Source organism: Zonotrichia leucophrys, chromosome 14 (genome assembly GCF_028769735.1).
Source record: "Zonotrichia leucophrys gambelii isolate GWCS_2022_RI chromosome 14, RI_Zleu_2.0, whole genome shotgun sequence".
Taxonomy (NCBI): Eukaryota; Metazoa; Chordata; class Aves; order Passeriformes; family Passerellidae; genus Zonotrichia; species Zonotrichia leucophrys.
In genome coordinates, this window is record NC_088184.1 from 11,629,468 (window position 1) to 11,657,463 (window position 27,996).

At 43.7% G+C, this 27,996-nt stretch overlaps 1 protein-coding gene across 11 annotated transcripts in view; it reads right to left on the reverse strand.

Annotated features, from left to right (window-relative positions):
- Positions 1 to 27,996, reverse strand: part of MAD1L1 (mitotic arrest deficient 1 like 1) — a 346,130-nt gene that overhangs the window by 83,653 nt on the left and 234,481 nt on the right. For all 11 annotated transcript variants that reach the window (XM_064726015.1, XM_064726016.1, XM_064726014.1 and 8 more), the window contains one exon: positions 5,615 to 5,805. In XM_064726015.1, the coding sequence (XP_064582085.1) occupies positions 5,615 to 5,805 (191 nt within the window). The remainder of the gene's footprint in view (positions 1 to 5,614; positions 5,806 to 27,996) is intronic.

Genomic DNA, 27,996 nt, shown 5'->3' on the forward strand with positions numbered 1-27,996 from the left:
ACCTGCCCCATGTCCACCCCATGTACCTCCACATGTTGCCACACCAGCCTGGATGCTCTGATTTAATTAAATTCTTATCAGTGATTAGTGCTCCTTGATAGTGCACATGACTCACCCCAGAAAGCACAGGCTGTCTCTGTTTCATTAAATAGGAGTTATTTCAATGAAGGGGATTTGGACGGAGATAAATTGCAAGCTTATTAAAAAATAGGTGTATTCCAGTAATTTTGTTACTTATTATTGCAGAATCGCAGAATCATTTCAGTTGGAAAAGACCTATATGATCATTGAGTCCAATTGTAAATCTAATGCTGCCAAGGCCACCAGAAGCCCAGGAGAGATGGTGAGATCCCTCAGCTGGGATGGCTGATGCCTGTCACAGCCTGGATGAGGCCATCAGCAGTTTCAGCAGTGATGGGGGCTGAAGAATTTGTGTGCATAACTCAAAAGCTGCCTTTTCCAGTGCCCTCCTGCTTTGCCAAAGCAAGTGCAGACAGAGAGGCAGAGCTGATGCCAGCACAAGGAGGGAAACCTGGGAATGCTGAGGTGGCACTGCTGTGTCCTTGGGGAATGAAGGAGCAAAGGGAAGGGAAAGTGCAAAAGCAACTTGGTGGTCAGCAGCTGATGACTGCAAAACAAATGGAATTGCAGAGACAGATTCTCAGATGGCATCTGAGAGCCAACCTCATGTTTCCTGTCCCAAACCAGGCCTGCTTTTGTGAAATGACAGTTTTTCTATCTGCCTCACCAGTTAACACAGCAGTCACTCCAACACAGAGGATGCACCCCTGAAGAAAAATCTCTGACCTTTTAGAAAGCCTCACCCATCCCCTTGTCCTGCTAGTCAGGAATAATGTCACTGGAATAATGCTCCAAAATCACCAACACTAATTACCTCCATGTCTGGGTCTACCTTGGCAGACTCTCAGGAATGGCAGGGAGGGAGCAAGTGGTGCCAAGACACTGAAATGGGTACTGTGCCACACTGGCAGGTAACAGGGATGGGGATTCCCAGCCCAAAGGTGCTCTGTGCTCTTCACCAGCACTGTCCATTTATTCCCTCAACAGTCCAGGGACATCATCCACCTTGTACAGGTATAGAAGAGAGGCAGACAAAGGGCATTCCCTCTATTTAGTTGGAAGAAGGTTCAGCCCAGCCTCTTCAGGCCTTTGCTCAGAAATTTTGCAGTCAAAAGGAAAACTTCTGTTAGATTTTTCCAGTATACTCGAGATGACTGGCTTCATTAAAAACAAAGAAAGAAAAAGCCCTAATGTGCACTAGGGAATAGGCAGTTGCTCAGAGAAGCATATGCAGTAAGAGAGAAACTGTGTAAGGAAGAAAAAAAAAGCATGAAGAGCAATTTGAAGCCAGTAGCAAGAATTAAAGCTGAGTCCTAACACAAAACAGACTGCTAGAATATATGAAAGAAAATTACGTGTGGGAAGGTTAAACACAGGATTTGATGCTGTAACACCACAGACTGCTCAGCAGCTACTTTTAGAGGCTGCTGATTAGTGCAGCCCAGGATGGCGCTTGCTGACCCTTGCAGGAATCCCAGCAATCACCCAGCAGGAAGGCACCACGCTCACACAGCCATGGCTGGTGCCCCCGGAGCCGAGCTGAAATCAAGCCTCCAACAACCACATAAAACACAACGTGAGAATGAAATAACTTGCAATTAACAAGAATGAGGAGTTAAGAGAGGCCTACAGTCCCTAATCAATCTCTTGCTGCCGGGCCTGCTCCACCGATGAGCCCCATTGTTAGTTTTGATTGTGTGTGCAGGAGTGTGAGGCGTCGGCTGGAAGAATAGCTCTCCATCAAAACTGTGATTTTCTCCTCCTCTCAAGACTCATCAAGGGTGAAGAGGAGGAGAGGGGAGAAGATAGAGATACAAAAAGAAACAAACAGCTAGAACAGGCTTCCCCAAGACACTCTGCTAGGTTTGAGGAGGAATAACTGAAACTGCAGGTGTGCCAAGAATGTGGACTCAAGAATCACAGCTCCCATCATTGCTGTCAGCTTCAGGATGAAACAAGAGCACTCAGGAGAATAAAAGTAATCCCTGCATTAACCATCCTGCTTATTCTGAGCTGTACATCATTCACCAGCGTGCCCTGGCCAGACTGGTACTCAGACTGTGCTGGAATCTCAGCAGACCAGAGTGTCTCTGCACATTTAACCACAGGAGTTATTATTCTCTTCCTAATCTCTGTAGTAAGGAGTTGTTTTTACACCTCCAAGTAGAGAGCTCTGCATGTCCCTACTTTGGCTAAATGTACATATTTTATGTAAAACTAGATATTATTATTTGCCCACAAAGATAGTTTAACATTTTAGAAAATGTAGTGGCCTCCTGGTCTCAGTAGTTCCTTGAAGCCACAGGGTCTATCAAATAAAAGGATTTCTACTCTTTTTCTTTCAAATTGATTGACTTCAAATGCTTTGGCTGGGACCGTGTCCTTAGGCACACAAAAAGAAAAAAACCTGCAATTTAATTTCTTTCCACTGTTTGTTCATTTGTACAAGTGTCTCCAAATCATCTCCTCTTCAAATTTGACCAGTCTTTCTGTTTACTGAAGGACTGTCTTTGTCTGAAACAATTGTCATTGCCTTTCTAAAGACCTCATTTCCTTACTCCCATTCAGGACCCAGCCAGAGACAAGGATAAACAGCACAATGTACTCCTGGCCAGGCAATGACAGCCTGATTTGCCACCTCCTCACTCCCAGCCAAATAAGCTGATGCAGAATTTCCCCAGCAATGTTTGTTTGTTTTAACAGACATCTTTAATGGCTTGTTACAAAGGGACTTGAGGCAGTTCCTGGATATCTGATGGGTGGGCTGGTCTAGACACACCAGTGAAGCATCACACACAAGTCTGTGCCACGGCTGGACACATCTAATGAAGCAGCCACAGGAATGGAATACAAAACTGTCAAGTGCCCCAGGAGCTACAATGCATTACAGCCCACAAAAAAATCATCAGAATCTAAACTCCTGGTGAGGAATCTGTAACAGCCTTTCCACGGTGTTTAATTGAAACAATAAAAAGGAGCAAACAAACGGGAGGGAGCTGTGAAGCCTGAGATGTGCCTTTGTGCCCACGCACTCACAGAGGGGCTGAAAATCACTGGGACATCCTTCAAACTGATGAGCTCATCTGTTGCACTGATAGGGATCACCAATAAATACTGGTATGGTTTCATTGGAATTCAGTGCTCATTTACAGATGCAGTCATTGACATTCCCAGCACAGCCCTGTGATTAACCCTTTCACTGGAGCTGTAATCCCAATTAATGCAAACTGGCTGGACACATCCAGCAGGTAGATAATAAGCTCCACTATAGCAACAGCACACCTTGGCCAGGAAAACCAACATCTTTCATCTTCATTTAGCTTTGAAGGGGTTACATTACAGGAGCTCCTATTGCATCCCTCACTTAAAATTAAATGCCACCAGCAGTGCTACTGAAATATGCTTTTAAAGTTTACAGCCGAACTACAGAAGCTTGTAAAGTGCCAAGGGACTTCTCTGGTTTAATTATATAGACCCTGTTCCATAAACTGCTTGAATAGAATAAATACAAATAGCTTCCATGCTTTGTGACCTCTCTGGGTTAATGAAATGCACACAAACACCCACAGTCTGCTATGGCTCAGAAATTCCACAGCATAAACACACAGCCCTGCTGGAAGCTATAGTCAGGATTCAAGCCTTCATACATACAAGAAAACCAGCTGCCTGGACTCAGCAAGGAAATAATTTGTTGTTTATATTCTACCACTATTCAAAGCTGCAGCCAGTGGGAATTGTCTGCAATTTACTTAACAGGGATAAAAAGTCTGGAGTTTTTAAATTCATGTTGAAGTTAGCAAATCTGCTCCTCTTGTCCGGAGAGGTGGTGAGGTAAGAGAGCCTGAGGAATTCCAAGAATCAATAAATGACCCACCCCTGGCTCTAAGAAATGTGAGATCTTCTTTACCTGTTGACACTCACCTCCATCCTTGGGATGTACTTGGGAATAAATACTCAAATGAAGAAGAGAAATACAGAAGAATGTGTAAAGAGAGAAATCTGTACTTCAGTATCCTGTCCTGCATATAAATAGTTTATATTGCCATTTCACCAAGGAGAGTTCCTTCTACCAGTGGCAAGCTCCTGAGCTTCCAGCCAGTTCTTGTTCATGTGGCCAGCACACAATTTTCTCACATTTTCTCAACTTTCTCCAAGCATGCCATCTCTCTTGTGGTACAGAAAAAACTGCAACTTGTACTGTCTGGCCATGGCATCCAACAGACATCTCCAGGAGTCTGCTGAAGTTTCATTCATTGGATATTTAACACTACAAGTGTGAGCACAGGTCTCTGGAGGTGTTAGAGCAGCACTGCACCATCTCAACAGAGAACTATTTTCAGGATTCAATGACAGCACCTTAAAATCAACAGAATTATTCTTTTCCCTGGGCACTGAGCTGCTTTTGTCACTGCTATGTGCCTCAGGTAATCCAGAACTCTCCTAAGGCCAAGCAATATGACTGTTTTGGGGATATTCTCCTAGTTTTACTAAAGATCCTAGGTGCTGTCTTATACACACCCTCACTTGCTCTATTTGTTTGGTTTTATTTGTTATATTTTTTTTTCCCTGAGGCACTAAAGTTGCAGAACAGGAAAACATTTGTCCTATTATATAGGGAAGCAATCTGGCAACCATCCACACGTGGTACATAGCTGTAGGTTCTGCAGAAACAGAACTTCCCCACTTGCTGCTTGCAGAGTTCCCTCCTGTAATGAACACCTCCAAAATCCTTCTTGAAGGAGATTTGCCCTCAGGAGCATCAGTGGGAGGCAGGCATGATTTTAAGTGCTGTTGTGCTTGCCATGGAGAAGAAGAAAGTTCTCCCACTGACCTGTAAACTTGGGCTGTTGGCACTTGAACCAACCTAAAGACAGGACTTAACATCTTGGTGACTTCTAACATCACACCTCAGTTCTCTAATGCATCAGCTCAGAAGGTAACAGAGGAGGAAAACAGCCCCTGTATCAAGGCACAAGCTCCCAGCCCACCCAGCCAGAGCAGTAAAGCACCCGACAGACAGAAGACAGACTGTTATTGCTACTCATCTGTGCCGTTCACATAAATGGCACTTCACACACACCAGCATGAGTTGCTGCTCAAAAGGGATTCCAATTTACATAAAGACAAGATGATGACACGCAGACAAGCTAGAGGATGGTAAAAAAACATAGGGACATATATCTCATAGTGAAGTAATGATGAGCCTTGATGGTTACATAAGGTTTTATTACTGCGGCATGTAACTGATAATATAAAAAGGTGAAGTGCCAGGCCAGATGCCTGAGGTATTATGCATAGAGAGTCTCTCCTCTTTACTCCAGACTTTGATATATAAGTGGGAGACCAGATGTCAAACCTCCTACTTTTTAACAGAAGAAAGGATCTTTACTTCCCTCACAAGCAACACTCTGCCAGGTAACAGGGGGCAGTGATTTTCCAGTCTAACCACTGAGAAAGAGCAAATACACCCTGGCACGTTGAACAAAACCATAAACCCAAAGAAGCAGGTGCAGGCAGGGGTGCACAGACCTACCTTGAAGAGCAGGCAGTCCCCCTGGTGCTCAGCATAGATGGAGCTGAGCCTGTACTGGTTCTCGGTGGTGATGTCGATCTGGTAGCCCGTGAGTGTGTAGCACACCTTGCGGAACTCCTGGATCTTGGTCTGGAAAACTTCTTTCAGGCGCTGGTTTTTCAGTTCTGCACTTTCCACTTGCTTCTTCAGCTCTGGGTAAGGGAAGAAAATGGGTATTTTCTTATATGTCACCAGCACGGAGCCCTTGTGCTGTACTTGCAGTGCTAGCCAAACTGAGTGAATTGAAAAGGTTAATTAAAAAGTGAATTAAGCAGGCAAGAAACAAGCAAGCTGGATGCCTCTCCTCCTGGTCCCAGCAGACTACAAGATAGTAAACTGGGGAGTAAGGAAAACAGACATGTCTTGGTGGGATGGATTTTTCCTTTACTCAGCCAGTTTTTTAACACATTACAAAAATTCAAAGCTATAGCTTCCATTTCCCCACATGCACACGGCTTGTTTTCTACACACAACCCAAGAGAAGGGTGCTCCTCTACAGAAAGCAATAAAGTGGAAAAATGGTCCAAAATACGCCTCTGTATGGTTGCATCAGGAGGAAGCTGCCTACGAGGTAAATCTCCTCCAGTGGAGGAGATTTGAGGTAAGTGCTTTGATCTCAAATTGACACACTGCTTAGGAATCCCTCAAGGTTTGGGAAGGGGCTTTTATTGTGATAAAAAGCCTGGAGAGCACCTCTGCCTCTTTGCATTTGCTACCTTAACTGGACTAGTCCCTATCAGAGAGGCCCTGGGAGACTGCCTGCCTGCCACTCACCTGTGTTTTATTGCTACAAAGGGAGCTGCCAGTACTGTGAATCCTTCAAGAGGATACACAACAATTACCATGAATCTTTCACCCAAGGTGCCTTCTGAGTAATTAAACCTCAATTTATCATCCCATTAATTAAAGAGATTGGCTTTACTTTAATATACACTAGAGATGTCTCCCAAGTCAGCCTGTTTTATCAACACTGCAGCCCAGGGTTAGGAAAAATCCTGACTCTTTCTAACAGCAAACAAATAGACTTCCTCAGTAGAATACCTCTTTGTCATTCTGAGGTTTAAGGCTTTGTGCTGTGATCAGAGACATAATTGCAGCATTTGCAGCCCATATGTCTTTAGTTCAGCTACTTCAGGTCCAGCAGCAGGACAGCAGGAACTCAGAGCAAGGTGACTGCTGGAATATGAGGAATGGTTTTGGCTGGGTTTATAGAGCCCATACTAAAACATTATCGCTTCCCAAGTGAGCTGGAAATTTTTTTTCTGGAGTACTTGCTGGAAAGTGTTTCCATTGGCCTCCCAGGCACAGTGCAGGGAGGATGGAGGATGGAAACTGCAAGGCCATGGACTTGCCAGTGACATTCACCTCTGAGCAGCTGCAGGCACACCAGGAGAGAGCCAGTCACCTCTCATCTCCTGTACTGCTCTGGTTAGGCACTGTGGGTGGAACAAAAGGATAATTCAATGTGTTAAGGTAAAGTGCCTTCAATGCCACCGAGGATGCCCCTGCTCAGAAGTACTTTGGCCTCAATCCAACCCAGTTTAATCCCCAGGCAAGGACAGGAATTCTTTAATGGTGAAAGATAACTGCATGTCCCTTTACTTCTGAGTGAGAGCATCCACTCACGGAGAGTTAACCCCTAATCCAGCTCCACCTTCCTGGGCAGCTTCTGGTGCTGATGTACCAGCAATGATTGCCTTTACCTTGGGCATCCCCCAGCTGCATCTTGCTTTATGAAGGGGAGCAAACCAGTTGTGTGGAACATCACCTTTGGTTCACTAAAGCCCTGCTATACAGGGAACCTCCTAATTGTAGGGGCATGTAAAGCAAGTAGAGATTATCCAAACCACCCTTAATGGCCCAAAGGGCTGTGTCTTACACACAGTCCCTTCTCATGAGCTCAAAAAGGCTCTTTTCTGACCACCCACCTTCCCACTCACAGCAACTCATCAATGTGTAATTAATTCAACCCTTCTCTGGATTATTACAACCCTTTCCCCATCATCTCAGCTGGGACTGGTCTTTGATTAATCAAGTAATCAGCCTCTGAAATTGGGAGGTTAATGGGTGGCTCTGACCTGGATATTCTCTGTTTTCATTCAGCTATGCAACTGTTAAGGACAAAATCCTATATATGAAAGTAAAAATTCAGTGACCACACTGCAGTGGTAAATAACATTTCGTCACTGTCAGAGACAGCTCTGCCTGTAATATATTGCCATGTCCAACAGCAATATTTTTTTCCTTAATAAATGCAGCCTAGCCTTGGAAAAGTAAATCTGCCTCTTCCTACTGCATCTCAGAGGTTGCTTTTCCCAACTTTTATAACCTCGGAGGTGGATGGCACCCTAATTCATTAACTCCTTGAACAGCTTTCGTTATTCATGAAGAGTTAGTGCTTTTTGCACTGTTTTGTCTCTCAGATTTGGTCCTGCCAGTGGCCACCACGAGCATCTTCACCCCCACCCAACAGTGCTGGCCTAGTTAAACAACCCTCTGACTCTGCAACAGCAACTAAGTGATGGCAACTGCTTCCCTCCACTCCCCTCAGGGTGAGAAAGGAAAAAACTTTGACTACAGTCACTCTTTAATGCAAGAAATCTGGAGCTTTCCAGTGTAAGTGAAGTACCAGGGAGCCTTCACCCCCGACTGGACTGTGTGCCCTTGCTGCCTCCCTGCTGCTCCTCCTGGCCCTCTTTCCAGAGCCTCAGCAGTGCTGGTGTCCTGGCTGGAGGAATTATCTGCATGAAAAACCTCTCTGCTGGTTAGAGATGCCTTGTGTCAGCCCCTGGCACAAGGTGCTGAACTGGGGAGCTGCTAATGTAGATGCAGCTGAATGTGCCAGGGGTGGGATAAAGCCTTGTCATCCCTCCCGTGACTCCATCAGGGCTTCTGTAGCTTAGGGACAGAGCAGGGAAAAACCCAAGCACAGGGACACAGGAGGAATGCCTGAGTTTGCAGCTGCCCCCGGTGAAAGGTCCACTGAACCCTGACTGTAAAACAGAGATTGCTCTTCCTTTACGCCCAATTAAGCCGCAGTGCTGAGCAGCTCAGCTGCAGCTGGTGCCTCCCTCCCGCAGTGTTTATCCCCTGGGAACAATTCAACCCGAGGCTGTTCCTGGTTTAACTCAGGACAGCACTCAGCACTGTGACCGGCCCTGCTTGCCACTGAGGGATCTGCTGACACCACCAAGAAAGCACAGCATGAGCAGGATCCTTGGAAGAGTAACATCAGAGGAAGGTAAACTGAGACTTGAGAGAAGTCAGATGGGATCCCACTGCTGAAACAAAGCCATTTGAGATGTCCCGGGATATCTTTCATACCTTTTTATCATACTTCTGCAGGAAAGAAGCATCATGCAGGTTCTGTGTGATACCAGCCAGCCCCAGGCGAATGTCTCAGACACCTTGGGGTGTCTAAAATGGCAAAAATTGATTAATTTTAGGGTACCTATGGATCCTCTCTGCACCATGGGTCTGTTCAAGTACAGACCTGGCACCACAGATTCCCTGCACCCAGCCAGCAGGACAGCAGCATTTGCACAGACTTGGGGACAGTAATTAATCCTTCCAATATGTCCCCCATCAAGTGAAGATGTTAAGCTGAAATGCAGCTCATTGTTTGCTCTGCATCTGAATTCAGAGCTGTGAAAACGTTAATTCTTAAGCCTCACCTAATACCGCTAATTCCCGCCAAATTCTAGCACAGTCAGGAAAAATTGATTTAAAAGTCAGAGTGCAACTCAGCTGTTTCAGAGGAGTGCTTAAGGCACAGCCACAGAGGCCCTGGAACAGAGGGAGATCCTTTTGGGAAGGTCAGAGCAGGGCTCCAGTGACAGCACTGATGTGTCCACCCCTTTCATCTACCACCTACAGGAACCTGAACATCTTGATCCATTCAGATCTTTCACAATGTTTGGAGAATTAGGTTTAATTACACCTTTAAAAGACAGTATTTGAAAAACAGAATCTCTCTGTTCAGAGAACCTGTTTCAGTTCCTGTATTTGTGTTTGACTTGCACAACACAGGTGAGAGAAGTTGCAGAGGCCATGGGTGGGGAAGGTCACATCACAAACTTTCTTCGTCCCAAAGAAGGGATGCCAAAGCATCTCCAAGTTTATGAAACAAATAAGAACTGAGAAAATAAGCAGGAGGTTACACAGGCCATGCCTTGGTTGGGGGTATGACTGGCCTGAAAAAAAAAAAAAAGGAGAATAGAGAGAACAGGAAAATATATAGAAATCCTGTCCCATCTCCTTTGTATTGAGGCTGAGAGTATGCACAGAAAGTTGCCTGTCCTGAAGAGTTTGATGTGGAAAAAAATCCTCACTTAAAAAAAAAAAATCATTAATCTGTTAGAAAATTAATATTGCCAAATGATTAATTCCTCCTAATGATACTGCTTCTTGAAACACCTTGTATTTTCACACACTTACATTGACTTTAATGAATAATTCAAACTATTTTGGATAAATAAATAAAATATGAGTTGGGCTTTTTTGGTCTCATATTGGAAATGTCACTGCTTTTTATTCCACTCCTTTGACACTCCTTACATCTGAAACTGTTCAGAGCAGCCTGGAAATACCACAGCTTTGGCTCTTGCTCCAAGTTCAGGCAGGTCAATCAATAACAATAGCAGTCTCTACACCAAAGAAAACCAAATTCATGCTTTGCCTTTTCCCCAGGGAAAGGGAAGGAAACAATGCGACTCTGAGCATGCCAAAAGTGGCATGAAATTAAATGTATCACTAGTCTTTTCCAGGAAAATACAAATTTGTTCTGCCCATCCTCAAAGATGCCACAAGCCATGTAGCTGCATTAATTCAGCTGCAATCCCAGCTAATATATATCTCTCTCAGAAAGGCCTGCAGTCCTTTCCAACTCTCCATTAAAGGTTACTTTCCCTCAGTGACATGTTTGGGGGTCACTCACTCCAGCACACACAGGATAAAGCATTTACACATCAATTCCTGTCCCTGCTGACCCTGCCAGGGGGCCTCAAGACAGATGCCACCCAACAGTGCTATGGAGGATGCTGCACTTTCACCAACCTGCTTCACTTAAACAAGAGATTGCTTAAATTTTGTTTCCAGCTTACAGAAAGTGATGCCAGAATCACCTTGTTCACACAATGGGAAGAGGAAACACTGTTTTCTCAGTTCCAAGCAGCAAGGCATAATTACATTTATTCTCCCCCATCTACAGGAGCTGCTGCCATGCAGTGGCACTCCTGAACCACCCCCCTGCACCCCCAAACTGATTCTGAATTATTCCATCCATTGCAAGTCTGTTCTTCCCATCTGTCTCTCTGCACCTGGGGCCCTTCCAGTCATTCCCCTGCTCAAACCTCAAGCTGGAATTTTCTTTGCCAGCCTCAGTTTATGAGGAGCAATGTCTGAAAAGAGTTCTGTGATATTCTGTGAAGGGCACAACATAAAAATAAATTGTATCGTGTTAAATAAAGGCTAATAGGAGAAGAGCTGAACACTTTCTGATGTAGGCAAGTTTATGACCATTGCTTTTGAGAAATAAAATTCGCTTTGCTAGATTTTATAGGCATGTTTTATGCCCTGGGGGAGTGGGACCACGCAGCCCCACACCACCCCTACCCGACCTTACAGTCTGGCAGCCTCACACAGCTCTCTGCAAAACTTGAAATTTGTGACATTACAGCCATGAATTATAACTTTTCTTGAAGGTAAAAACAGTTTTATATTCAACAGACTGCACTGGCTGTTCAATTTGAAACCTAAGTGGTATTTATTTGATCAGTCAACATTGGTTTATTTTTAAACCGTCTATGTACCATATGGTTCAATGCACCTCCCAGCCCCCTGCTTGCCCTTCCAGCAGCTCTGGGGAGAGTTTTCAAAGGCAGCACAGCACAAGTAAAGGTCTCCACCACCATGACCAGCTGCATCTCTTGCACTGCCCAAGAACTGCCCACTAAAAAAATAATTTCCCAGATGCTTCTCATCACTGAAGACGGTTGGCTGAAGGCCCTGTTTCAGACAACCTATGTACCTTTACAAAGGACATTATTAATTATGGACTTTTTGGAAAGAAATCCATAATTAATTAGCCTCTGATACCTTGGAGAAAGTAGCAGAAGACATTGGGAGGGTAAGGTGAGAGCAGCAGGACACTGAGGACCAAAGAGAGGAAGCTGTGGAAAAGCATGAACTCTCTCTTGCAGTACCTACACACACATTGGGCCAGGATCAAGTGAAGAGTGATTTTCTTTTCTTCCTTTTGCCAAAACTGAGATTACAACACCAAATGGCAAAACTCACAAGCACACCTGAGGTTGGCCAATGAACCACCCCTGAGCAAAAGGTTCTGTCAGGGCATCCCAGCCTCAGCACTGCTTGGAGCTTTCCTTGTCCTTCTTCTTGTTGGCAGAGCTGTTTTGGAGTGGGGGCAGGAGGAAAACAAGTGGGCTTTTGGAAGCTCAGCTCAGCTCCTGCAGCTGCTCTCAGTGGAGGCAGCACAGTGCTGTGAGAAGAGACCCTGGGTACCACTAAAATCTGTGGCTGTAATGGTGTGAGCAGCCTGCTTGCAGCAATACAGAACTCAGTGGGGATGGCAGCACACACCCCCAGACACAGGAGAAATTAACCTCAGGAGAGCTATTTATTGCCCAAGATGGACTCCATCCATTAGCATAATATGGCACAAACAGTTTGGAAATTAGGGTGGGCACACTGGCCATAAATTGTGACCCAAGCAGGAAGACATCTCCCTCCACCTCCCAAACTATGATTAAAGTCTGCCAGCCACATTTCCCTTCCATATGGCAATTACAGCCCAACAGCAGTTCTCAGAACAAAGTGATGTCAGCCAGAGCTGCAGCAAGTCATTAACTCTGGATGCAAAAAATAGCCTCACCTTAACAACACAAATATACTGTGTCACTTCAGTTTACAGGAAAGTATTAACTTCTGCTTCTAGAACTAGCCTGCAAATCTCAGGCATAAGTCTTCCAGCCTACATGTTTTTCAGGTAATCTATTTTGGAGTTCAAAAAAAAAAAAAAAAAAGTCAGTGGGACTTTTCATGGGCTGTAGTTTAGGGAAGTCAGGTAGCAAAAAATTGGGGCATAATTTGTATCACTTGTCAGATGAAGGAGAATCACTTCTCCACTAAGTTGCTTCCAAGAAAAAGAGTGCTTTGAAACCACTCAAGTGTCTAATGAAAAGATTAATCCTAAGAACTATATAATTAACATATATAATATGCATTGTTAATTAGATAGGGTGGTCTGCAGAAGCATCTAATAGATTAATTTATCCTCTGCCTATCACCTCCCTTGCACTCTGCCCATTATTTTGTTTCCATTGGCACATCACTACTATCAGTACTACCCCAAAACACTGGATGCATTTAATCCTCTGCAACAGCACCCAGCATCTGCTATTAAACCAAATGAGAAAAACAGCTCCAGAAATAGCTATTTGTTCTCTCTCACAGTGAAGACTTTTTGCAGGAGTTTTACTAATTCACAGCACAGGGTGGACAATATTCAATCATGCATTAGAGAGTGCTTCACAGTTTATTAGCTGATGATGCTCAGCGAAGCTGTGAACGGGAGATTTCCACCCCTGGCAAGAGATGATTTCAAGCCTTCCCAGGAGCAAAACCATTCTGCTCTTACTCATGGAACTTTTTATAGTCAAATTCAGATGCTGAGACTCATAGAAATGCTATTTTAACTCAGTGGTAGTGTCCAAGATTATGTTACTTACAGTTTCTTGTCTCCCTCTGTTTTCTGCACTGCACAGTCTGTGTTCACAACACAAAAAATTTGTAGCTTTGCAGGCAATCAAAATATAGAACTAACAAATGCCTCATGAGGTTCCTCTTATGTCTAAAGTCGCTGTTAAATAACTCTGTGGTGTTAAGAGAGATGCTGAGATAGGGCAGGGCATCATACAGGTACCCTTTAATTTTAATTTGGGATGCACAGACCAAACTCCAAACCCTGCAGACTCCCTGACTGTTTGGGAGCATGGCTGTCTACAAGCCTTTCTACCCACATAATAACTTCCTCACAGCCATTATAACCCCATAATAACCCATTCCCATCTCCAGAACTCCCTTTTTTGTGACACTGTACCCTGCCCCGAGGTGGGGAGACTCAGAAAGGTCAGCCAAGGGCCCTGGGGTGCTGAGCACAGCCTGCAGGGCACAGCCAGGAAAATGCACAGGCTCCAGCCAGCTGGGAGAACACAATGGCACTGCCACAGAGAAAGGCAAGGCTCTGCAGCATGCCACCTTACTCGTGTTTTTAATGGCACAAGATTGTGGAGTTTGTTTTAGGGCTTTGTTCCAAAGGAAATTAAGCTTTAAAAAGCCTCCACTTGCTCCTTCTATTCAATGCTTTTTTCCTGCCCTGTTTATCCCCTTAATAGTGTTTTGAAGTGTTGGCTCTGTAAATGTATTGCTCTTGGCCTGAAAGCTCTCTGGATGCCAACTAGTCAAACCTTTCCCAAAGCCTTCTCCCTGCTCCTTGTGCTCCTGCAGCAGGACCCAAAGGCACTGTGCTCAAGAATCACATCAGATGTTTCCTCTGGGCACTCTTCTGAGTGCCCCTGACCTCCTCTCACGGGACAGCAGGTTCTGCCCTGCTTTTATTGGCATATTTTTCATGTTCTGCTTCATTGTCTGGTGCCCACTTTATGAAAACAATCCTTTAAAGATGCTCATGCTGGAGGAGAAGGGAGCGTTGGTTCAGTGTGGAGCAGCAGCAGAGCAAGAGGGGAAAAAGAACTTCCAAACAACAGAACTGCAGGATTGTGACACAGGTGGAAAGACAAGAAAACTTATTTCCCTGGAGCAGGAAAGATGTTTGGAAACAGAGCCATCTCCTGGATAACCAGGCTTTCAATCATGTTATTCCAGCCTCTGGAGCTTTTATTTCCATTGCAGGAGTCTGAAGTGTTACTATGGATAAGGGAGGGTTATGCCCCTTAACCTTGTGCTGGTACTCTTGGCCAAGGATAAAGGCTTGATGTCTCCAAGCACTGTTCACAAACTATGCCAAGGCTGGAGGACACCAAAATCATCTCTGGGCAGGGAGACAGGAAAGGTAACATCTGTCTCAGCCCAAATGCCAAGTCTCCTCTCCTGCTCCTGAATTATTCATCACGTGCTAACTTCCAAGCCAGTTCCGTTTTCAATTTTTAAATATTTAATAATTGGGTATTAAATATTCATGCAATTTTATTAGAAATTTCGGAAGATGGGCACTAAGGCTCTAATTGTAAAGTTCATCATTGGGACCAACTGCCTTCTCAGAGAGACCTTCTGGCTACCTAGAAAGAGAGAAGGAAGAACAGAAAAGCTAAAACAAGTATTTATGGACCTCTCTCACTCTAGATCACAGAGACAGAGACACCTATGTCTTTTGTTTTCAAAAATGCATCACCTCTTTATGAAAAAGCTGAGAAACCTACACTGGGAACATGCTAGTCAGCTGCAGTCTAAAGAGGTTTTAAGAGTTTAATTTCAGTGCCACAAAAAAGGATGCACACCTCAGACAGCTGCAGTGGATATGGTTGGTAAATTGAGCCTCTTATTACAAGAAAAATATGCAGAACATCTTGGCTGGGATTTGGGGCAGATGCAGGGGCAGTTCAGCTCAATACATCCTTAGAAGGACACAGATTCCTCCCTTTTTCTGATGCCTGCTCAGAGGGGATGTCAGGAGGCATGGTCTCCCCTGAGCTGGTCTAATAACTTGGATTCATTAATTTTCCATGGCTGTTTCTCTCAGTGTTGTTCCTCCAGACCCTGTTTTCCTCCTTTTTAGTAGATGACATGTGTTTAACCCTGATTCCTGCTGAGAGCAAGCCCATGTTCCTGTCCCTCTGTATTATGAGCACACGTTCCCCACTGGGATGGAAATTGTATGGTTTACACAAAAGATGACACAAAAGGCCTGGAATTATATGCAAATGAATAGATCCATTCCTCACTTTTTACCATCAAAAGTCTGACTTTCCAACAACTGCATGGGGTAATTTCTGCACCAGCTTTCAAACAAAGGGCATCCCTGTGTTATTAACATCTCACTGTGGTGAGCAGTTTGTCACCTTTCACAAGAATTATCTGAAAGGACACCAGCAATTATTCCCAAGGAGATTATTGGGTGGCTGTGTCCCAGCAAAGCAGCTGGAAGCTCAAGAGATATAATATTCACCAGGAAATGCTACTTTCTCAAGTCAAGAGAACATGGAAGAGATGAAAAATTGAACTAACTGGAAACAAACACAAAACTAGAGGTAAAATCATGTTTTGTTCATCCCTTCAGTTTTGTTCATCTCTACACCAACATTAGGAGCACATCTTCAAAAGAAAACTAAAAGCTCCTGATTATAACATGAGATAACAGGACATTAACTCTGGAGACTGATCCTAGGAAGAAGCTTGACATTTGTAATAAAAGACCCAAAAGAAGAATGACTACAGCACCAATTCCAGCTGCAGGAATCCAGCTGATTTCTAGGTCTTGTATATTTGGGTTTTCCAAGAATTTTAAACACCAAGGACTGGAGAAACACAAGACAAGCAAGTGTTCTCTTCCTGGGATTGTTGTATAACTCCTGGTTATATCTTATAATACAATCCAAGAACCACCATTTGTTTGGGTAATGTTCATGAATGAAGTGGAGCAGAAGTCCTGTGGAATTCCAAGAAAATAATTCCTCATGGCTCTTCACAGAAATGAGAAATTAGAGTCCCTGCCTGTGCAAGAAAGACAAAGAGATTTAGTCACACAAATTTCTTCAGGGAAATCAGTGCTGGAGAAGGTGATGTTCTACTGGGTGTGCTCTGAACACAGCTCATTTCCACAGAATCACAGAGTGGCTGGGACTGTAAGGGACCTTAAAGATAATCTTGTTCCACACAAGGAGGCCACTCACTGGATCACCTTGCTCAGAGGCCCATCCAGCCTGGCCATGGGGAGTTTGGGGGAATTAAATCCCATTAAGTGATGCTCCAGCAGCTGCTAATTCCACATTCTGACGAGAAAACACAAGAAAGCAGGGATGTAACTCTGGATTGTAACCTTGGGATGTCACATTTATATTCACAAACCCAAAAAAACAAACTACCGCCAACAAAAACAGCAAGTCTGACCTCAGAGATAAAAGTGGAGACCTCTTATACAGTGAAATAGTTTTGCTAGTGCTGAACCACTTTGTTACCTCCAGTTCTGTGCAAAATACCTCTTCTTACTTTGATGGAAATTCTTCTGAACACTGACACCCATGATTCTTTGGAGCCAAAGAAGCACAAGAAAATCTGAGCAAGGCTTCTGTTTGATGGTGGGAAAGAAGAACACACTATTGCTGCACTTTTGGGTGCATATTGTCAACAACTCTAAGCTCAGACTTTTCATAGAACCCATAAACATTTTTAAAAAATTATGAGCTCTGCTTGTTTCAACATCCATAGTGCACATAATGGCCCAAAATGGAGCACTTTAGTGTGTTCATTTCTTCACTGATGTTTTAAACGTTTCTCTGCATCATCTAGGAGATATTGTCCAGAGTCAGACTTCATGTTGCTGCAGCACATTCACACAGGACATTCAACAAGCCCACAGGCAATGAGCAGAATAATACAGCTGAGGACAGAAGAGATCCATGAGGAGATAAGGACATGCAGTGACTTCAAAAAATTAGCTTAAAGGGCAATTCATGATAAGTAATTTTAAGGTGGAGGAAAGATTTTCAGAGGGACAATGTGGAAAAGATTTCAAGACAGAGACAACAACTCTGATAGCTAAAAAAATAATTAAATAGTGGGTTTTGGAAGAATGAGAAAACAGAGATGGACAAATGCAGTCAGCCCACAGCCATCCAGAAGTCTGTATGGACCTACCTTCTAAAGACAACATCTTCTGTGGTTTCAACAAGGCCAGTTTGAATAAAGGATCAAGCCAAATCATCCAGCAGGATAAAATTAATACAATTTTTAATTCTTATCAGCTGAGGGAGTGTGATGGAGGAATAAACAGTGGTGGTGAGTGATTTCACACCTGCACATTTGAGTTACCTTAAGCAAGGTGAGCAGGGCCATCTGAGAAGAACTCAAATCACAAAAGAATACTTGTAGATAGATCTAATAAAACAGAATCCCTGTCTTTTTTCCTAAGAAAGACATATTTTATTGGCCTATAAGCCTTTTTGTGGCAGCAGACAAAACCCATACCCAAATCAAAGATTCTGCAGAAGGCTCAGCATCTTTCTTCAGAGGAAGGCTACTGAAAGTGTCAAGCAAAGACATTTGATAGCTTGAGAGTTTAAAGCACAGCTTTTGGGATAATTTTGACTGCAAATAATAATAAAACACTCTGACAGCAGGGGTTTGGGTGGAGAAAAAGGGTAAGGGAAGTAGAAACATATTCTTAATTAAAATCTCATTTAGCAAATTTTTTTTAATGTGCTTAAAAATTCCACCGAGGTCACCATTCTGGAGAGATGACAAACTCCTGGGATAAAGGCTGGAAAATCCTGGTAGTCATGTCACATTTAGCAAGTCAAAGATATGTTTGTATAAGGCTGTAGAGGGCTAAATCCATTTTACATGCCGTATGTATTATTAATTTCTGACAGTGGGCTTAGAAAAACCTAATTCTCTGGAATACGAGCTCCCTTTGAGCAGAGGGAAGCCTTTTCAAAACTCATCTTTTATTGACTGAGTCATTTTTGAGTCAATCTGTCTGCTTTCGGCAAGACAAGAGTTTTAAATCTTCTCTCTTTTTTTCCTCCTTTTTGAGTCGTGGCAAGTCTATTAAAACCTGCTAATGTATGCAGCAAGGCCTCTGATTTGAAATGTAATGAATTCTTCAGATAGTGGCAGATTAGGGGGAGAAGATGATAGAAACAGCCAGAGCTGCCAAAAAAAGAACTCTCCAGAAAAAGAGGAGGAGAAGGGTGAGTGGGAACGAGAAAGATTAACCCTTTTTGCCCAGAAGAAGAAAATCTTTAAGCTCCATTAATAGAATCAGTTAAAAAAGCAGAACTGGAAGAGGCAGAGCATCTTCAGGCTTGCCTGGGGCTGAATGAGACAGAGAATAAATGAATCTTTCCTCCTAGAGTCTTTTGTAAGATTAGGTAATTCCCTGAGTGAAAAAGGAATAACTTAGAGAAAATTAGCTCCATCCATATAAATAAGCTTTCATATTCCAAACTCGTCACCCAGAGCTTCCCAGGCGAATGCCCCAAAACATTTCTGCTGTTGTGTAACAGATGGTTTCCTCCTCCCCCCTTCCCTGGGTCGGTTCCAACCGCAGTATCTTTCAGGTGATCTTGTTTTAGCACAAAAATGAGCATTTTGGGTGTAAATCATCAATCCTGTTAGTGAAAGGAGGCTTGGCAGTTTTATTGTCTTTGGCATCTTTGAAGCACTGGACAAAGCCTATGGAGTCACACAAATGAGAGATTAGCACTGTCTCCATTTTACAGATATAGGAGCTGAGGGAAAGAAAGTCAAGGATACTACTTAATTCGATAGCACAGATCTGGTGACAGCCCTGAGAGCACAGAATCTGCTGAATCACGGCACAGACCTGGGCTATCTTCCTGTTTAACAGGAAAATTCATAGCTCAGCCTTGAATTTGATGGCTTTAAAAAATAAAATTAGCCCCATAATAAAGTTCTAATGAAACAAAACCTTAGAGAGAACAGGCTGATGGAGCACAGGTGACCCAGAGGATTATAATGAAAATTAAGCTCAGCAGAAGTGATGCAGGTGAGTAAATGTGGGAGATTGAGAAATGGGTTCTGTCAGCCCAATGTCCCTTTGCTAATGACAGGCATTGAAATGTTTTAACAACTGAGAAATCCCAACTAACAGAGGCAAAATCCTTCAATTTAACATGCAGCAGAGATATGTAAGTCCATGCATGTCTTGAAGGAGAGACTGTTTTTCCCTACAGATGCAAGGCATTCAATCCTCTATCACACAACTCAAACTACAAAAGGCAAGAAGTTTTAAGAGCAAAGTTAGCTCAAAAGCTGCTGGAGGCAGAGACTGTGGAAACTAAGCATGAGGTGGAAAAAACAGCAGCAGGAAACCTTTGCAGTGGGATACAGGACATAGGTGAAAGTGTTATCTTGGAGGGCAGCAAGCCATGGGAGTTAGCCTGGCTTTTCAAATTGCTTCCAGGTACTGTCTGCATTTGCTGGCAGAAACACATTTTCTTCCACCCTGGAGAATAACAATGGCTGTTTGCTTGTGCCCACATCTCCTAAACTCCATCAGCCCCTTGATGTGGTTCTCCCCAGCTGGGAAGTTGCCTTTTCCTACCTGTCTGTTTGCTTCCAAGCCTGATGTGAGTGCTGCAGAACTCACGAGAACTTTTCCATTTCCACGTATTAGTGCTTTTGGGAAGAAGAGGTTGTGCTTGCTTTCATCTACGTAGACACAACCCCGACCTTTAGCTGGGTGCCAGCCCTGTGATTCAATAGCTGGCACTCTCTGCCTGAATCAGTAATGAGCTAAAGGTTATGGCAGGGAGCACGCTGAGCTCTGGATACTCCATTTTTCAGAGGAGATAAGAGACTCAGACCTGGAATGTTACAGAAGAGGTAAAACATTTTTCCTGGCAGAACATTTTTTATTTGGGGCTGAGGGCACAACCCAGGACTGTGGCATCAGTCCTGTACAAATGCCATTTGGTAACCACGTTCTGCCTCCTCCATTTTTAAGTTAAAAAGACACTTCTCACTTTGTGCCATTGGGATGGCCCCTGTGTGGCACTGAGCAGTTGCTGTACTTCACACGAGCCATGGATGCACATTAGTGGAGGATGAAGCAACCCCCGTGCAGATTTCCTTTTGCTGTGAAGTTTTGCAGAGCACTTTGGGAATCCTGAGGGGCCAACACACTCATTGCAGCAAGCTCCACCACATCAACTGTAGCAGCAGGCTCAGAGAACAGCCTACCCCAAAATTTCACTATTTTTCTTTTCCAACTTCATCTTGCATTTTCCCTGCACAGCCTCTACATCCTTTTTTCCTGCCCTACTTGTTGGGAAGATTCTCTTGCTTTCTGACATTGCTTGAAGTCTTCCATCTCTCTGTCTCCTGAGAACTCTGCACCAAACATTGGCTTAGTGCAGGACTATCCTGTTTGGAATAAGATCAGTCAAAACATTGAGATCTCCCATGCTTAGTCACCAAAGAGATTATTTTGGTATAGAAAAAAAGCACAGCACTGAGGTAACCTTGACTCTTGGTTTCCAATGATCCACCCCACACCAGGGAGCCAGTGCACACAGAGTCCTGATCTCTTGCACTGCAGCCTTCCACAAGAAGGATTCACTTCATTTAGGTTTAGAGAATATTTTACTCACTGCTGCTGCTGTGGACTCTTCCCACTGAGGTCAATGACACCAAGTGCCATGGAGACCATGCTGCTGGCGTGAGCAGCTCTGCCAAAACAGGTCAGAGACTCTCAGGAAAAGTGTACACTGAGGAACAAGAGAGGAAAGGAAAAATGGTACACACACAAAAGATCTGCGTGCGTGGGATGAGCAAGCAAGGAGAAACAGATTTACCCAACTCGGCTAAATCAGTGAATTAGCTCTGTGCTCGAAGAAAAAGTTATCCTTAAAGGCTGTGCTATTCAGTAGCTCACTTTACATCTGAGAAAAGTCTGCAAAAATCCTCCTGTATTATCTCTAGCCTTATAGATTTCTTCTTTTCATCTGAGGCTCAGAGTGGGGATTACCCATTAAGGTGCAGTGGCCAAATCACATTCAATCTATTCTGTGTAAAAAGAAGAAAAAGCTTTGGTTTCTCTTGTCCCCTTCCATCTCATTCACTTCTTGTGTCCACATCCAAAGCATTTACCTCCAACTTTCAATAGGTGAATAGGTTCTGAATACCAAGAGGGCACAAAGGATGATACCAAATAACAATTCTCACTTCTCAATCCTACAGCCTGCATCCTAATTCTCCAGCACCACAGAACAAGGGTTCAATTAAAACATTCACATATTTCTCAACCCAATCACCAGACAGTTGGCTATTTCCAGCCAGCACTGACCAATTTTGACCAGCACAGCTCCCACAGTATCCTGCCCCTTGCTCTGATCAGGAATGTCACAGTGGCAGCATCACTGGCAGGTTGGTGTCAGACCATCTGGGCTCAACCACACAAAACATCTGCAGTGCTCCACATCTGGCCACCCCCACGCTTGACGTGGCAGCTCCAGCTGGAGCAGATGTGTTCAGCAAGGAGTGATGTGACCAAGAGACCCAGCCCTGAGCTGTGCCAGCTCTGCCTCCTCCCCTGCTCCTGCAGCCCCAGTGGGACCACTACCAAGTGGAGTTAAACAAAGGAGTTAATAAGTACAGCTGGAGAGAGGCAATAACAGGAAAAGACAACTAGAAAAATACCTTTGCAAGCAGATGAAGCATGTAACTACAGGCAACTAAAATGTTTTCACCACGTTGAGTTTTTATAGAACTGTGTTTGCTTTTCCTTAACCACAGAAGTCGGAGACTGTAAACATCTGCTTGTTCATGCTGTCTCTCTCCCACAATGTTTTGATTTAGGTATTTTCCTGTAATGTCTGCAACTTCAACACATCAGAATTGTGCCAAGGCTTCAGTAACTAACAGTAAAAGGGATTGAAGGTATTAGAAAAGTGAAAAGCTAATAAACCCAAAGCCATTAAAACAAACTGACAAGAGCCCTGGCATCACTCTGAAGCATTCCAAAGTAGAATTTCCTGAGCTGAAATTACCTTGAATACATCTTTCCAGTAAAACTGAAATTACCTCCCTTTCAGCATGAGACCTATTGAAGCACTTGACCCTTTGGACATTATAATCTTCTTGGCAGCATTATCAACAGTTGCTTCAGAAGCTGGTGAGCTGGAAACCCAGCATGAGTGTTTGTCATGGTTTAACCCCAGCCAGCAACTGAGAGCCACACAGCCACTCATTCACTCTCACCAGCTACAGGACTCTCAGTGAGGTTTATTCTGCTGCTCCCTTAATTCTATTTACTAGTATTTGGATTCCAAAGCAAAAAAAAAAAAGTCAATTTTGGCTTACTAGGAATTATAAAGGACTTCTGTAATTTGGTTTCTGATGTAGTTATCAATCCAAAAAGACATTCTGTACTAAGAAGTAAAAGATAAAACCATAAAGCAAGGTTTGCATTGCGGCTGCTCAGAGTAAAAAAGAACCCAAAAAACAACAAACAAACAAAAAAAATTAGAGAAAACCTAAAGAGATTTTTATTAATGCTTTAGATGACTTAGAGAAAAAGTCACTTAATCATAACATTGTAAACAAGGAAGTTCTACAGCAGTATTTAAAAATATCCAAAATCGTTTCAGGAGCCCCATTGATTTGAATTAGGCAGCTGCATAATCACAGGGGCTGCAATTTTAATGAACATTTCAACAGGAAATGTAGAGCTGATTATATATATCAAAACAGGAAAGATCTGAATGCTGCAGCAACTCTTTTTTTGTTGTTGTTCTGTTTATTACCTCAGTGTGCAGATCCAAACTAACTCCAGAACTAACACAGAATTTACCTGACAGCCCTTCTCTCCTTGGCTCCCAATGCTTCCTTCTGGCTGCAGCTCTGATCTTACTGGCTTGATACATGTCATTAGGCACAGCATTTTGAAAAATAATTAGTGATTCAATCAGATTTTACACTGGATCAAGTGGCTGGAAACTTCAATGCTGTGCTGCAGTTTTCCCTTAAAATACTTTAGGGCATGTTATATATACTTAATTAGATAATGTTTATACAGTGCTTTGAAGAAATAAGGAACTCTGTAAGGGCTGGGTCGCATTTTCAGAGAGGAAAAGAGCAGTGTTGAGACAGCACAGGCACAGAGGGAGAACAAAGCTCTCAAAAGCTCAACACCACCTTGTTTGCAGAAAGGTTTCAGGACATTTGAGAAAATACATGTCAGCAGCTTCCAACACCAAGAAACTAAGAGAGAAACAAAAGTTGTGAACCAGGGGATGCTGCAGAGGCAGCAATGACAGGGCTGCTGATACCAAAGTGGGAACAGTGGCACCAGAGTCACAGGGGCTCTCCAGAAGGAAAACTTTGCTTATACCCAAGCCCAGGCCATTATTATTACCCTCTTACAGCAATTTGCAACATAAGGGCTCAGACAGAGTTGTAGGCTTTGATAAAACAAAATGCATTCCACTCCTGGGAACACTCTTATTCTTAAGAGTGGGAACTAATGGAATAAAAGTACCTGGCTGCTTATTATTTTGAGGAGAGGGAAGCAGGGTTTTTTTGTTAAAGTTAGGGTGCTTTCAGGTTGCATGCTAAAATACTAAAATACACTGCAAAACACAAAAATAGGTCTTGCTAAGAGGAACAGGGAGCAGCACATGGTCTTCCCCTGACTGGGCACCCAGAGCAAGCACCAGAGGGGATGCAGAGCACAGAAAGGGTGAGGGCCAGGTTCTGCTGTGGATCAGGATGAGGCACCCTGTAAATCCTTCATCCAAACTTCTATTAAAAGAATTTGGAAAGCAAAAAAGCAAGCTGTGCCTAAATCCACTCAGAATGAACAAGAGATGCTGCATCAGACATTTGGCTCCCTACAGGGCAAGAGGCACAGAGAGTGCTCCAAAGAGTTTCCAGTGAGCAATGAAAGCAAACAATGTATGCAGGGAGCTTTCAAAATGATTGCAGAGAGAGCCCTGAGCTTCTGTTCAGTGCGTTTTTGGGTTTTTATTTGCCTATAACTAAATTACATGATTTCTTTGCAAGTCTAATTATGCAGTTAATTGATGCTGGTGCCCTTTAGCATCTGGCATTTAAGATTAAGTAAATAATGGAGAAAAGTGCATGCAGCACCCAGCAATAATTAAACACAGCAAGTGTTTGTTCCCCCACCCTCCCCCATTCTAACCTGTTACATATAAATCTCTGAGGATAACTGTCTTTAATAGCCTCAAATACACTTACACACCATATAATGGATACTTGACAAGAGTATTTTTCCTCCTATAGATCATGGATAGTAGGTGTATCTTTGCTCTTAGACAGGAGATTTCATTTCATGGCTTACACTCAAGGAGAAGGAAAAGCTTCATTGTGCCAACTCTACCCAACTGAAGAGCATGTTAAATGGATCTTCATGGGGACATACTTCTAAATCCAGGACTGTGACTGTTGGCATCATGCATTAAAGATTTGTGGTCAAATTTTTCCCTTTTTCACATGCATGCTTCCTTCCTGATGGACCATTCAGTGTTATTCATGTATTTCCTGAAGACTGTGGAAATGCAGGCTATGAAAAAGAAAGATTGTGTTATCTAAAATAAAGCTCCAGGGAGACTTTATTGCTGCCTTTTAGTTCCTAAAGGTGGTTTATAAGAAAGACATGGAGAGACCTTTTAGCAGGGCTTCTGCAATTGGTTTTACTCTAAAAGAGGGTCAGTTCAGACTAGATATAAAGAAGAAGTTTTTTACAATGAGGATGGTGAAACACTGGCACAGGCTGCCCAAAGAGGTGGTGGGTGGAAGCATTTCAGGTCAGGCTGGACAGGGCTCTGAGCAACCTGACCTAGTTGAAGATGCGCCTGCTTATTGCAGAGGGTTGGACTAGATGACTTTTAAGGGTCTCTTCCAACTCAAACTAGAACATGAGTCCATGATTTTTCACATGTAGAGCATGGCACTGAGACTTCCATCTGATTTAAGAGCACAGTTTCCTCAGAGGGCGATATGTAAGGACTGGACATAAGTTACAAGGTCTACTCCAAGTCTTATGCTACAAGAAACTCTGAGCCAGCTACAGCAGACCCAGCTTCTGCTGCTCCTCCAACAACACCACTCAGGAGCATAAACTCAGTCCAGCAGGTCAGTGTCAGCCAGACTCCTTTCCTAACACAGCTTTGATTCAAACTAACAACACTATGAAAGGTTTTTAGCTCTTCCAGAGCTGCCTGATGGAAGGAATTCCTGCCCAAAGATTAGTGCCACAATCTTTTTAGACTCTGCAAGCAAAAAAAAAGCTTGTGTGGAGACTCCTGCCCACCTCCCACGGGTGCTTAATTAATATCTCTGGCATACTCAGAGCCCTTTGGACAGAGGGTGCTACAGAAGTGGAAAATATTATCATCATTATGCCTGCTCCCACCAGTGCTGGCATCCAAGGGAGAGCTTTCCCAGCAGATGGTGAAGTCATGAGCAGGGCTGGCTTTGGTTATAATTTCCCTCATCACAGACTCCTTGTTGGAGCAGCTTCCCTTCTTGATGCCTGAAGAGCAAACCAGAACCTGCAGAACAGGACTGCATCCTGCTGGTCAGTACCACTGACACATCCAAACCAGCCAGCACTCAAATCACTGCAAACTAAATCATCCAAGGGGCTTTCTAATTAAAAAGAGCTTCACTTGGATGGCAGCTCTTTCTCCTGCCTGTCACAGTCAGCCCTCCCCTAAATTCTGATCATTAAAAGGAAAAAAAACCCAAAGCATTAGTCAGCTTTTGTTAAGTGTCAAACATTGCCTCTCTAAACAATGAGCAAAACAAGAAGAGGTGTTTAATAGCTCTCAGAGCAACTTTATACCTTCCTAAACACTATTTCTGTACCTCTTGCTAATTGCTTATTTGCCCTGGTTGTATGGAAGAGCCTGGCTCACTCCAGCTTTGACAGAGGAGAACAGCAGTGTTTAACATGCTGCAGGAGGTGTGATATGCCTGGTTCTAATTTTTATCCTTATTTATTTCTGTCGGGGTTAGCAGCTGAGGACTCTGAGCTACCTGAGGCGTAACTAAGATGCCATTAGCTTTAAATCTGTTCCCAAGTGCTGCAAGCAGCCTCTCCATTTGGCTTAGGACATCACCTTGCAGATGAAGCCTTTGCATATGCGGGAACATTCTGCTCAAAATTTCTCTCTTCACCAAAAACTTCCTAGGGACTCTGGAATAAAAGCACAAAGTAATGCTCCTTCCCTCTTTCCTGGGACTTTTAATTGTAAAATGTGAAGGATCCTGTAGTAGAATGAAGTGCTCTGAAATGGGAGTGAAGAATAATCTCTGCTACTCCTTGTAGCAGCAAGGGAGTCCAAACACGTTCTGCAGGGAGCCTACAAAGGCATCAGCATCCTGCCCACGTAGCAAGGAAGGGACTCATTGTGGAAACAACTTGACCTGGAGTTCTCCTCATGGTGGCTGATGATGGAGACGCCTTTAGCCCACATCTGTGACCGGCTCTAACATCAGCGGCTCAACGCGGGATTTATTTTTATCACTTTGCTAAAACGAGACAGAAACCTCCCCTTGCCCGAATCCTGCCTCACTTCAGGGAAGGCAGCATGGCAGTCTAAAAGGGGAATCACACACCATCGTCATTACCAGCCTATTCAGAAAGCCTTTGCTGAATCCCTCAGATCTGCACGGGCGCTTTGATGCCACCAGCAGAGAGATTTCTGATGACACATCCCCATCTCCAGCGAAGGTGCTGCTGCTGCCTTCGGCCCTTCCTTGCAGAACCCTCTGATCTATCTAATTTAGATACTTTTGCTGCGCACCCATGATTGTATCTGATCATGGCAGAAGGTAACTTTACAACATTGCATACCCGCCCAACAACCCACCATGCCACAGCCCTCCAACAGGACCCATTGAGATTCTGCTATTCAACAGAGACAGAAACACACTCAGAGACCCAGAGAAAGAAAAGGCAATTTGTGAATCCGATCTCATCTCCAGCTTTTCATCTGTTTGATTTTCATCCACTGAGCTGGAGCTGGTTGTATGTAAGAATGAATATGCTGTTCCCTAATGGAAGCTGGATTGACCTGCTCCTCTTTAAGTGGAGATGCCAGAAAAGCTGGCACTGAAATGGAGAAAACATGAAAATGCTGCAACAGCAAGGGAAGATGCATCAGTGCTGTGACACACAAAGCACACCTAGTAGCATTTACTGTAAAGAATGGGCTGCTCAGAAATCCCTGATGGGCAGACATGAGTTTCCTGCATTTTAGGACTTGCTATGATTTAACAATGCCTTTGCCTCCCTGGCATGAAACTGCACCAGCAGCACGAGGTGCCCAGACCACAGCCAGCAGCACAGAGAGCACTGCATTACTTACTGACCTAACACAGGGGTGTTAGCAAGCCAGGTGGATAGGGGTGAAGATGCTAAGAAAGGCTTTTCTCCCCTCCTTCTGATACCCTTATGTCAGCAGCACCTTCTAAAGGATATCACAACTCTACCACATCATGGTACTGATGTCAGTGCCATGATTAAGACAGCAAAGTAATTACAAGTGTCTGCTTTTGTATGCTGATTGCTTTCCAAATAGATTTTCTCCATT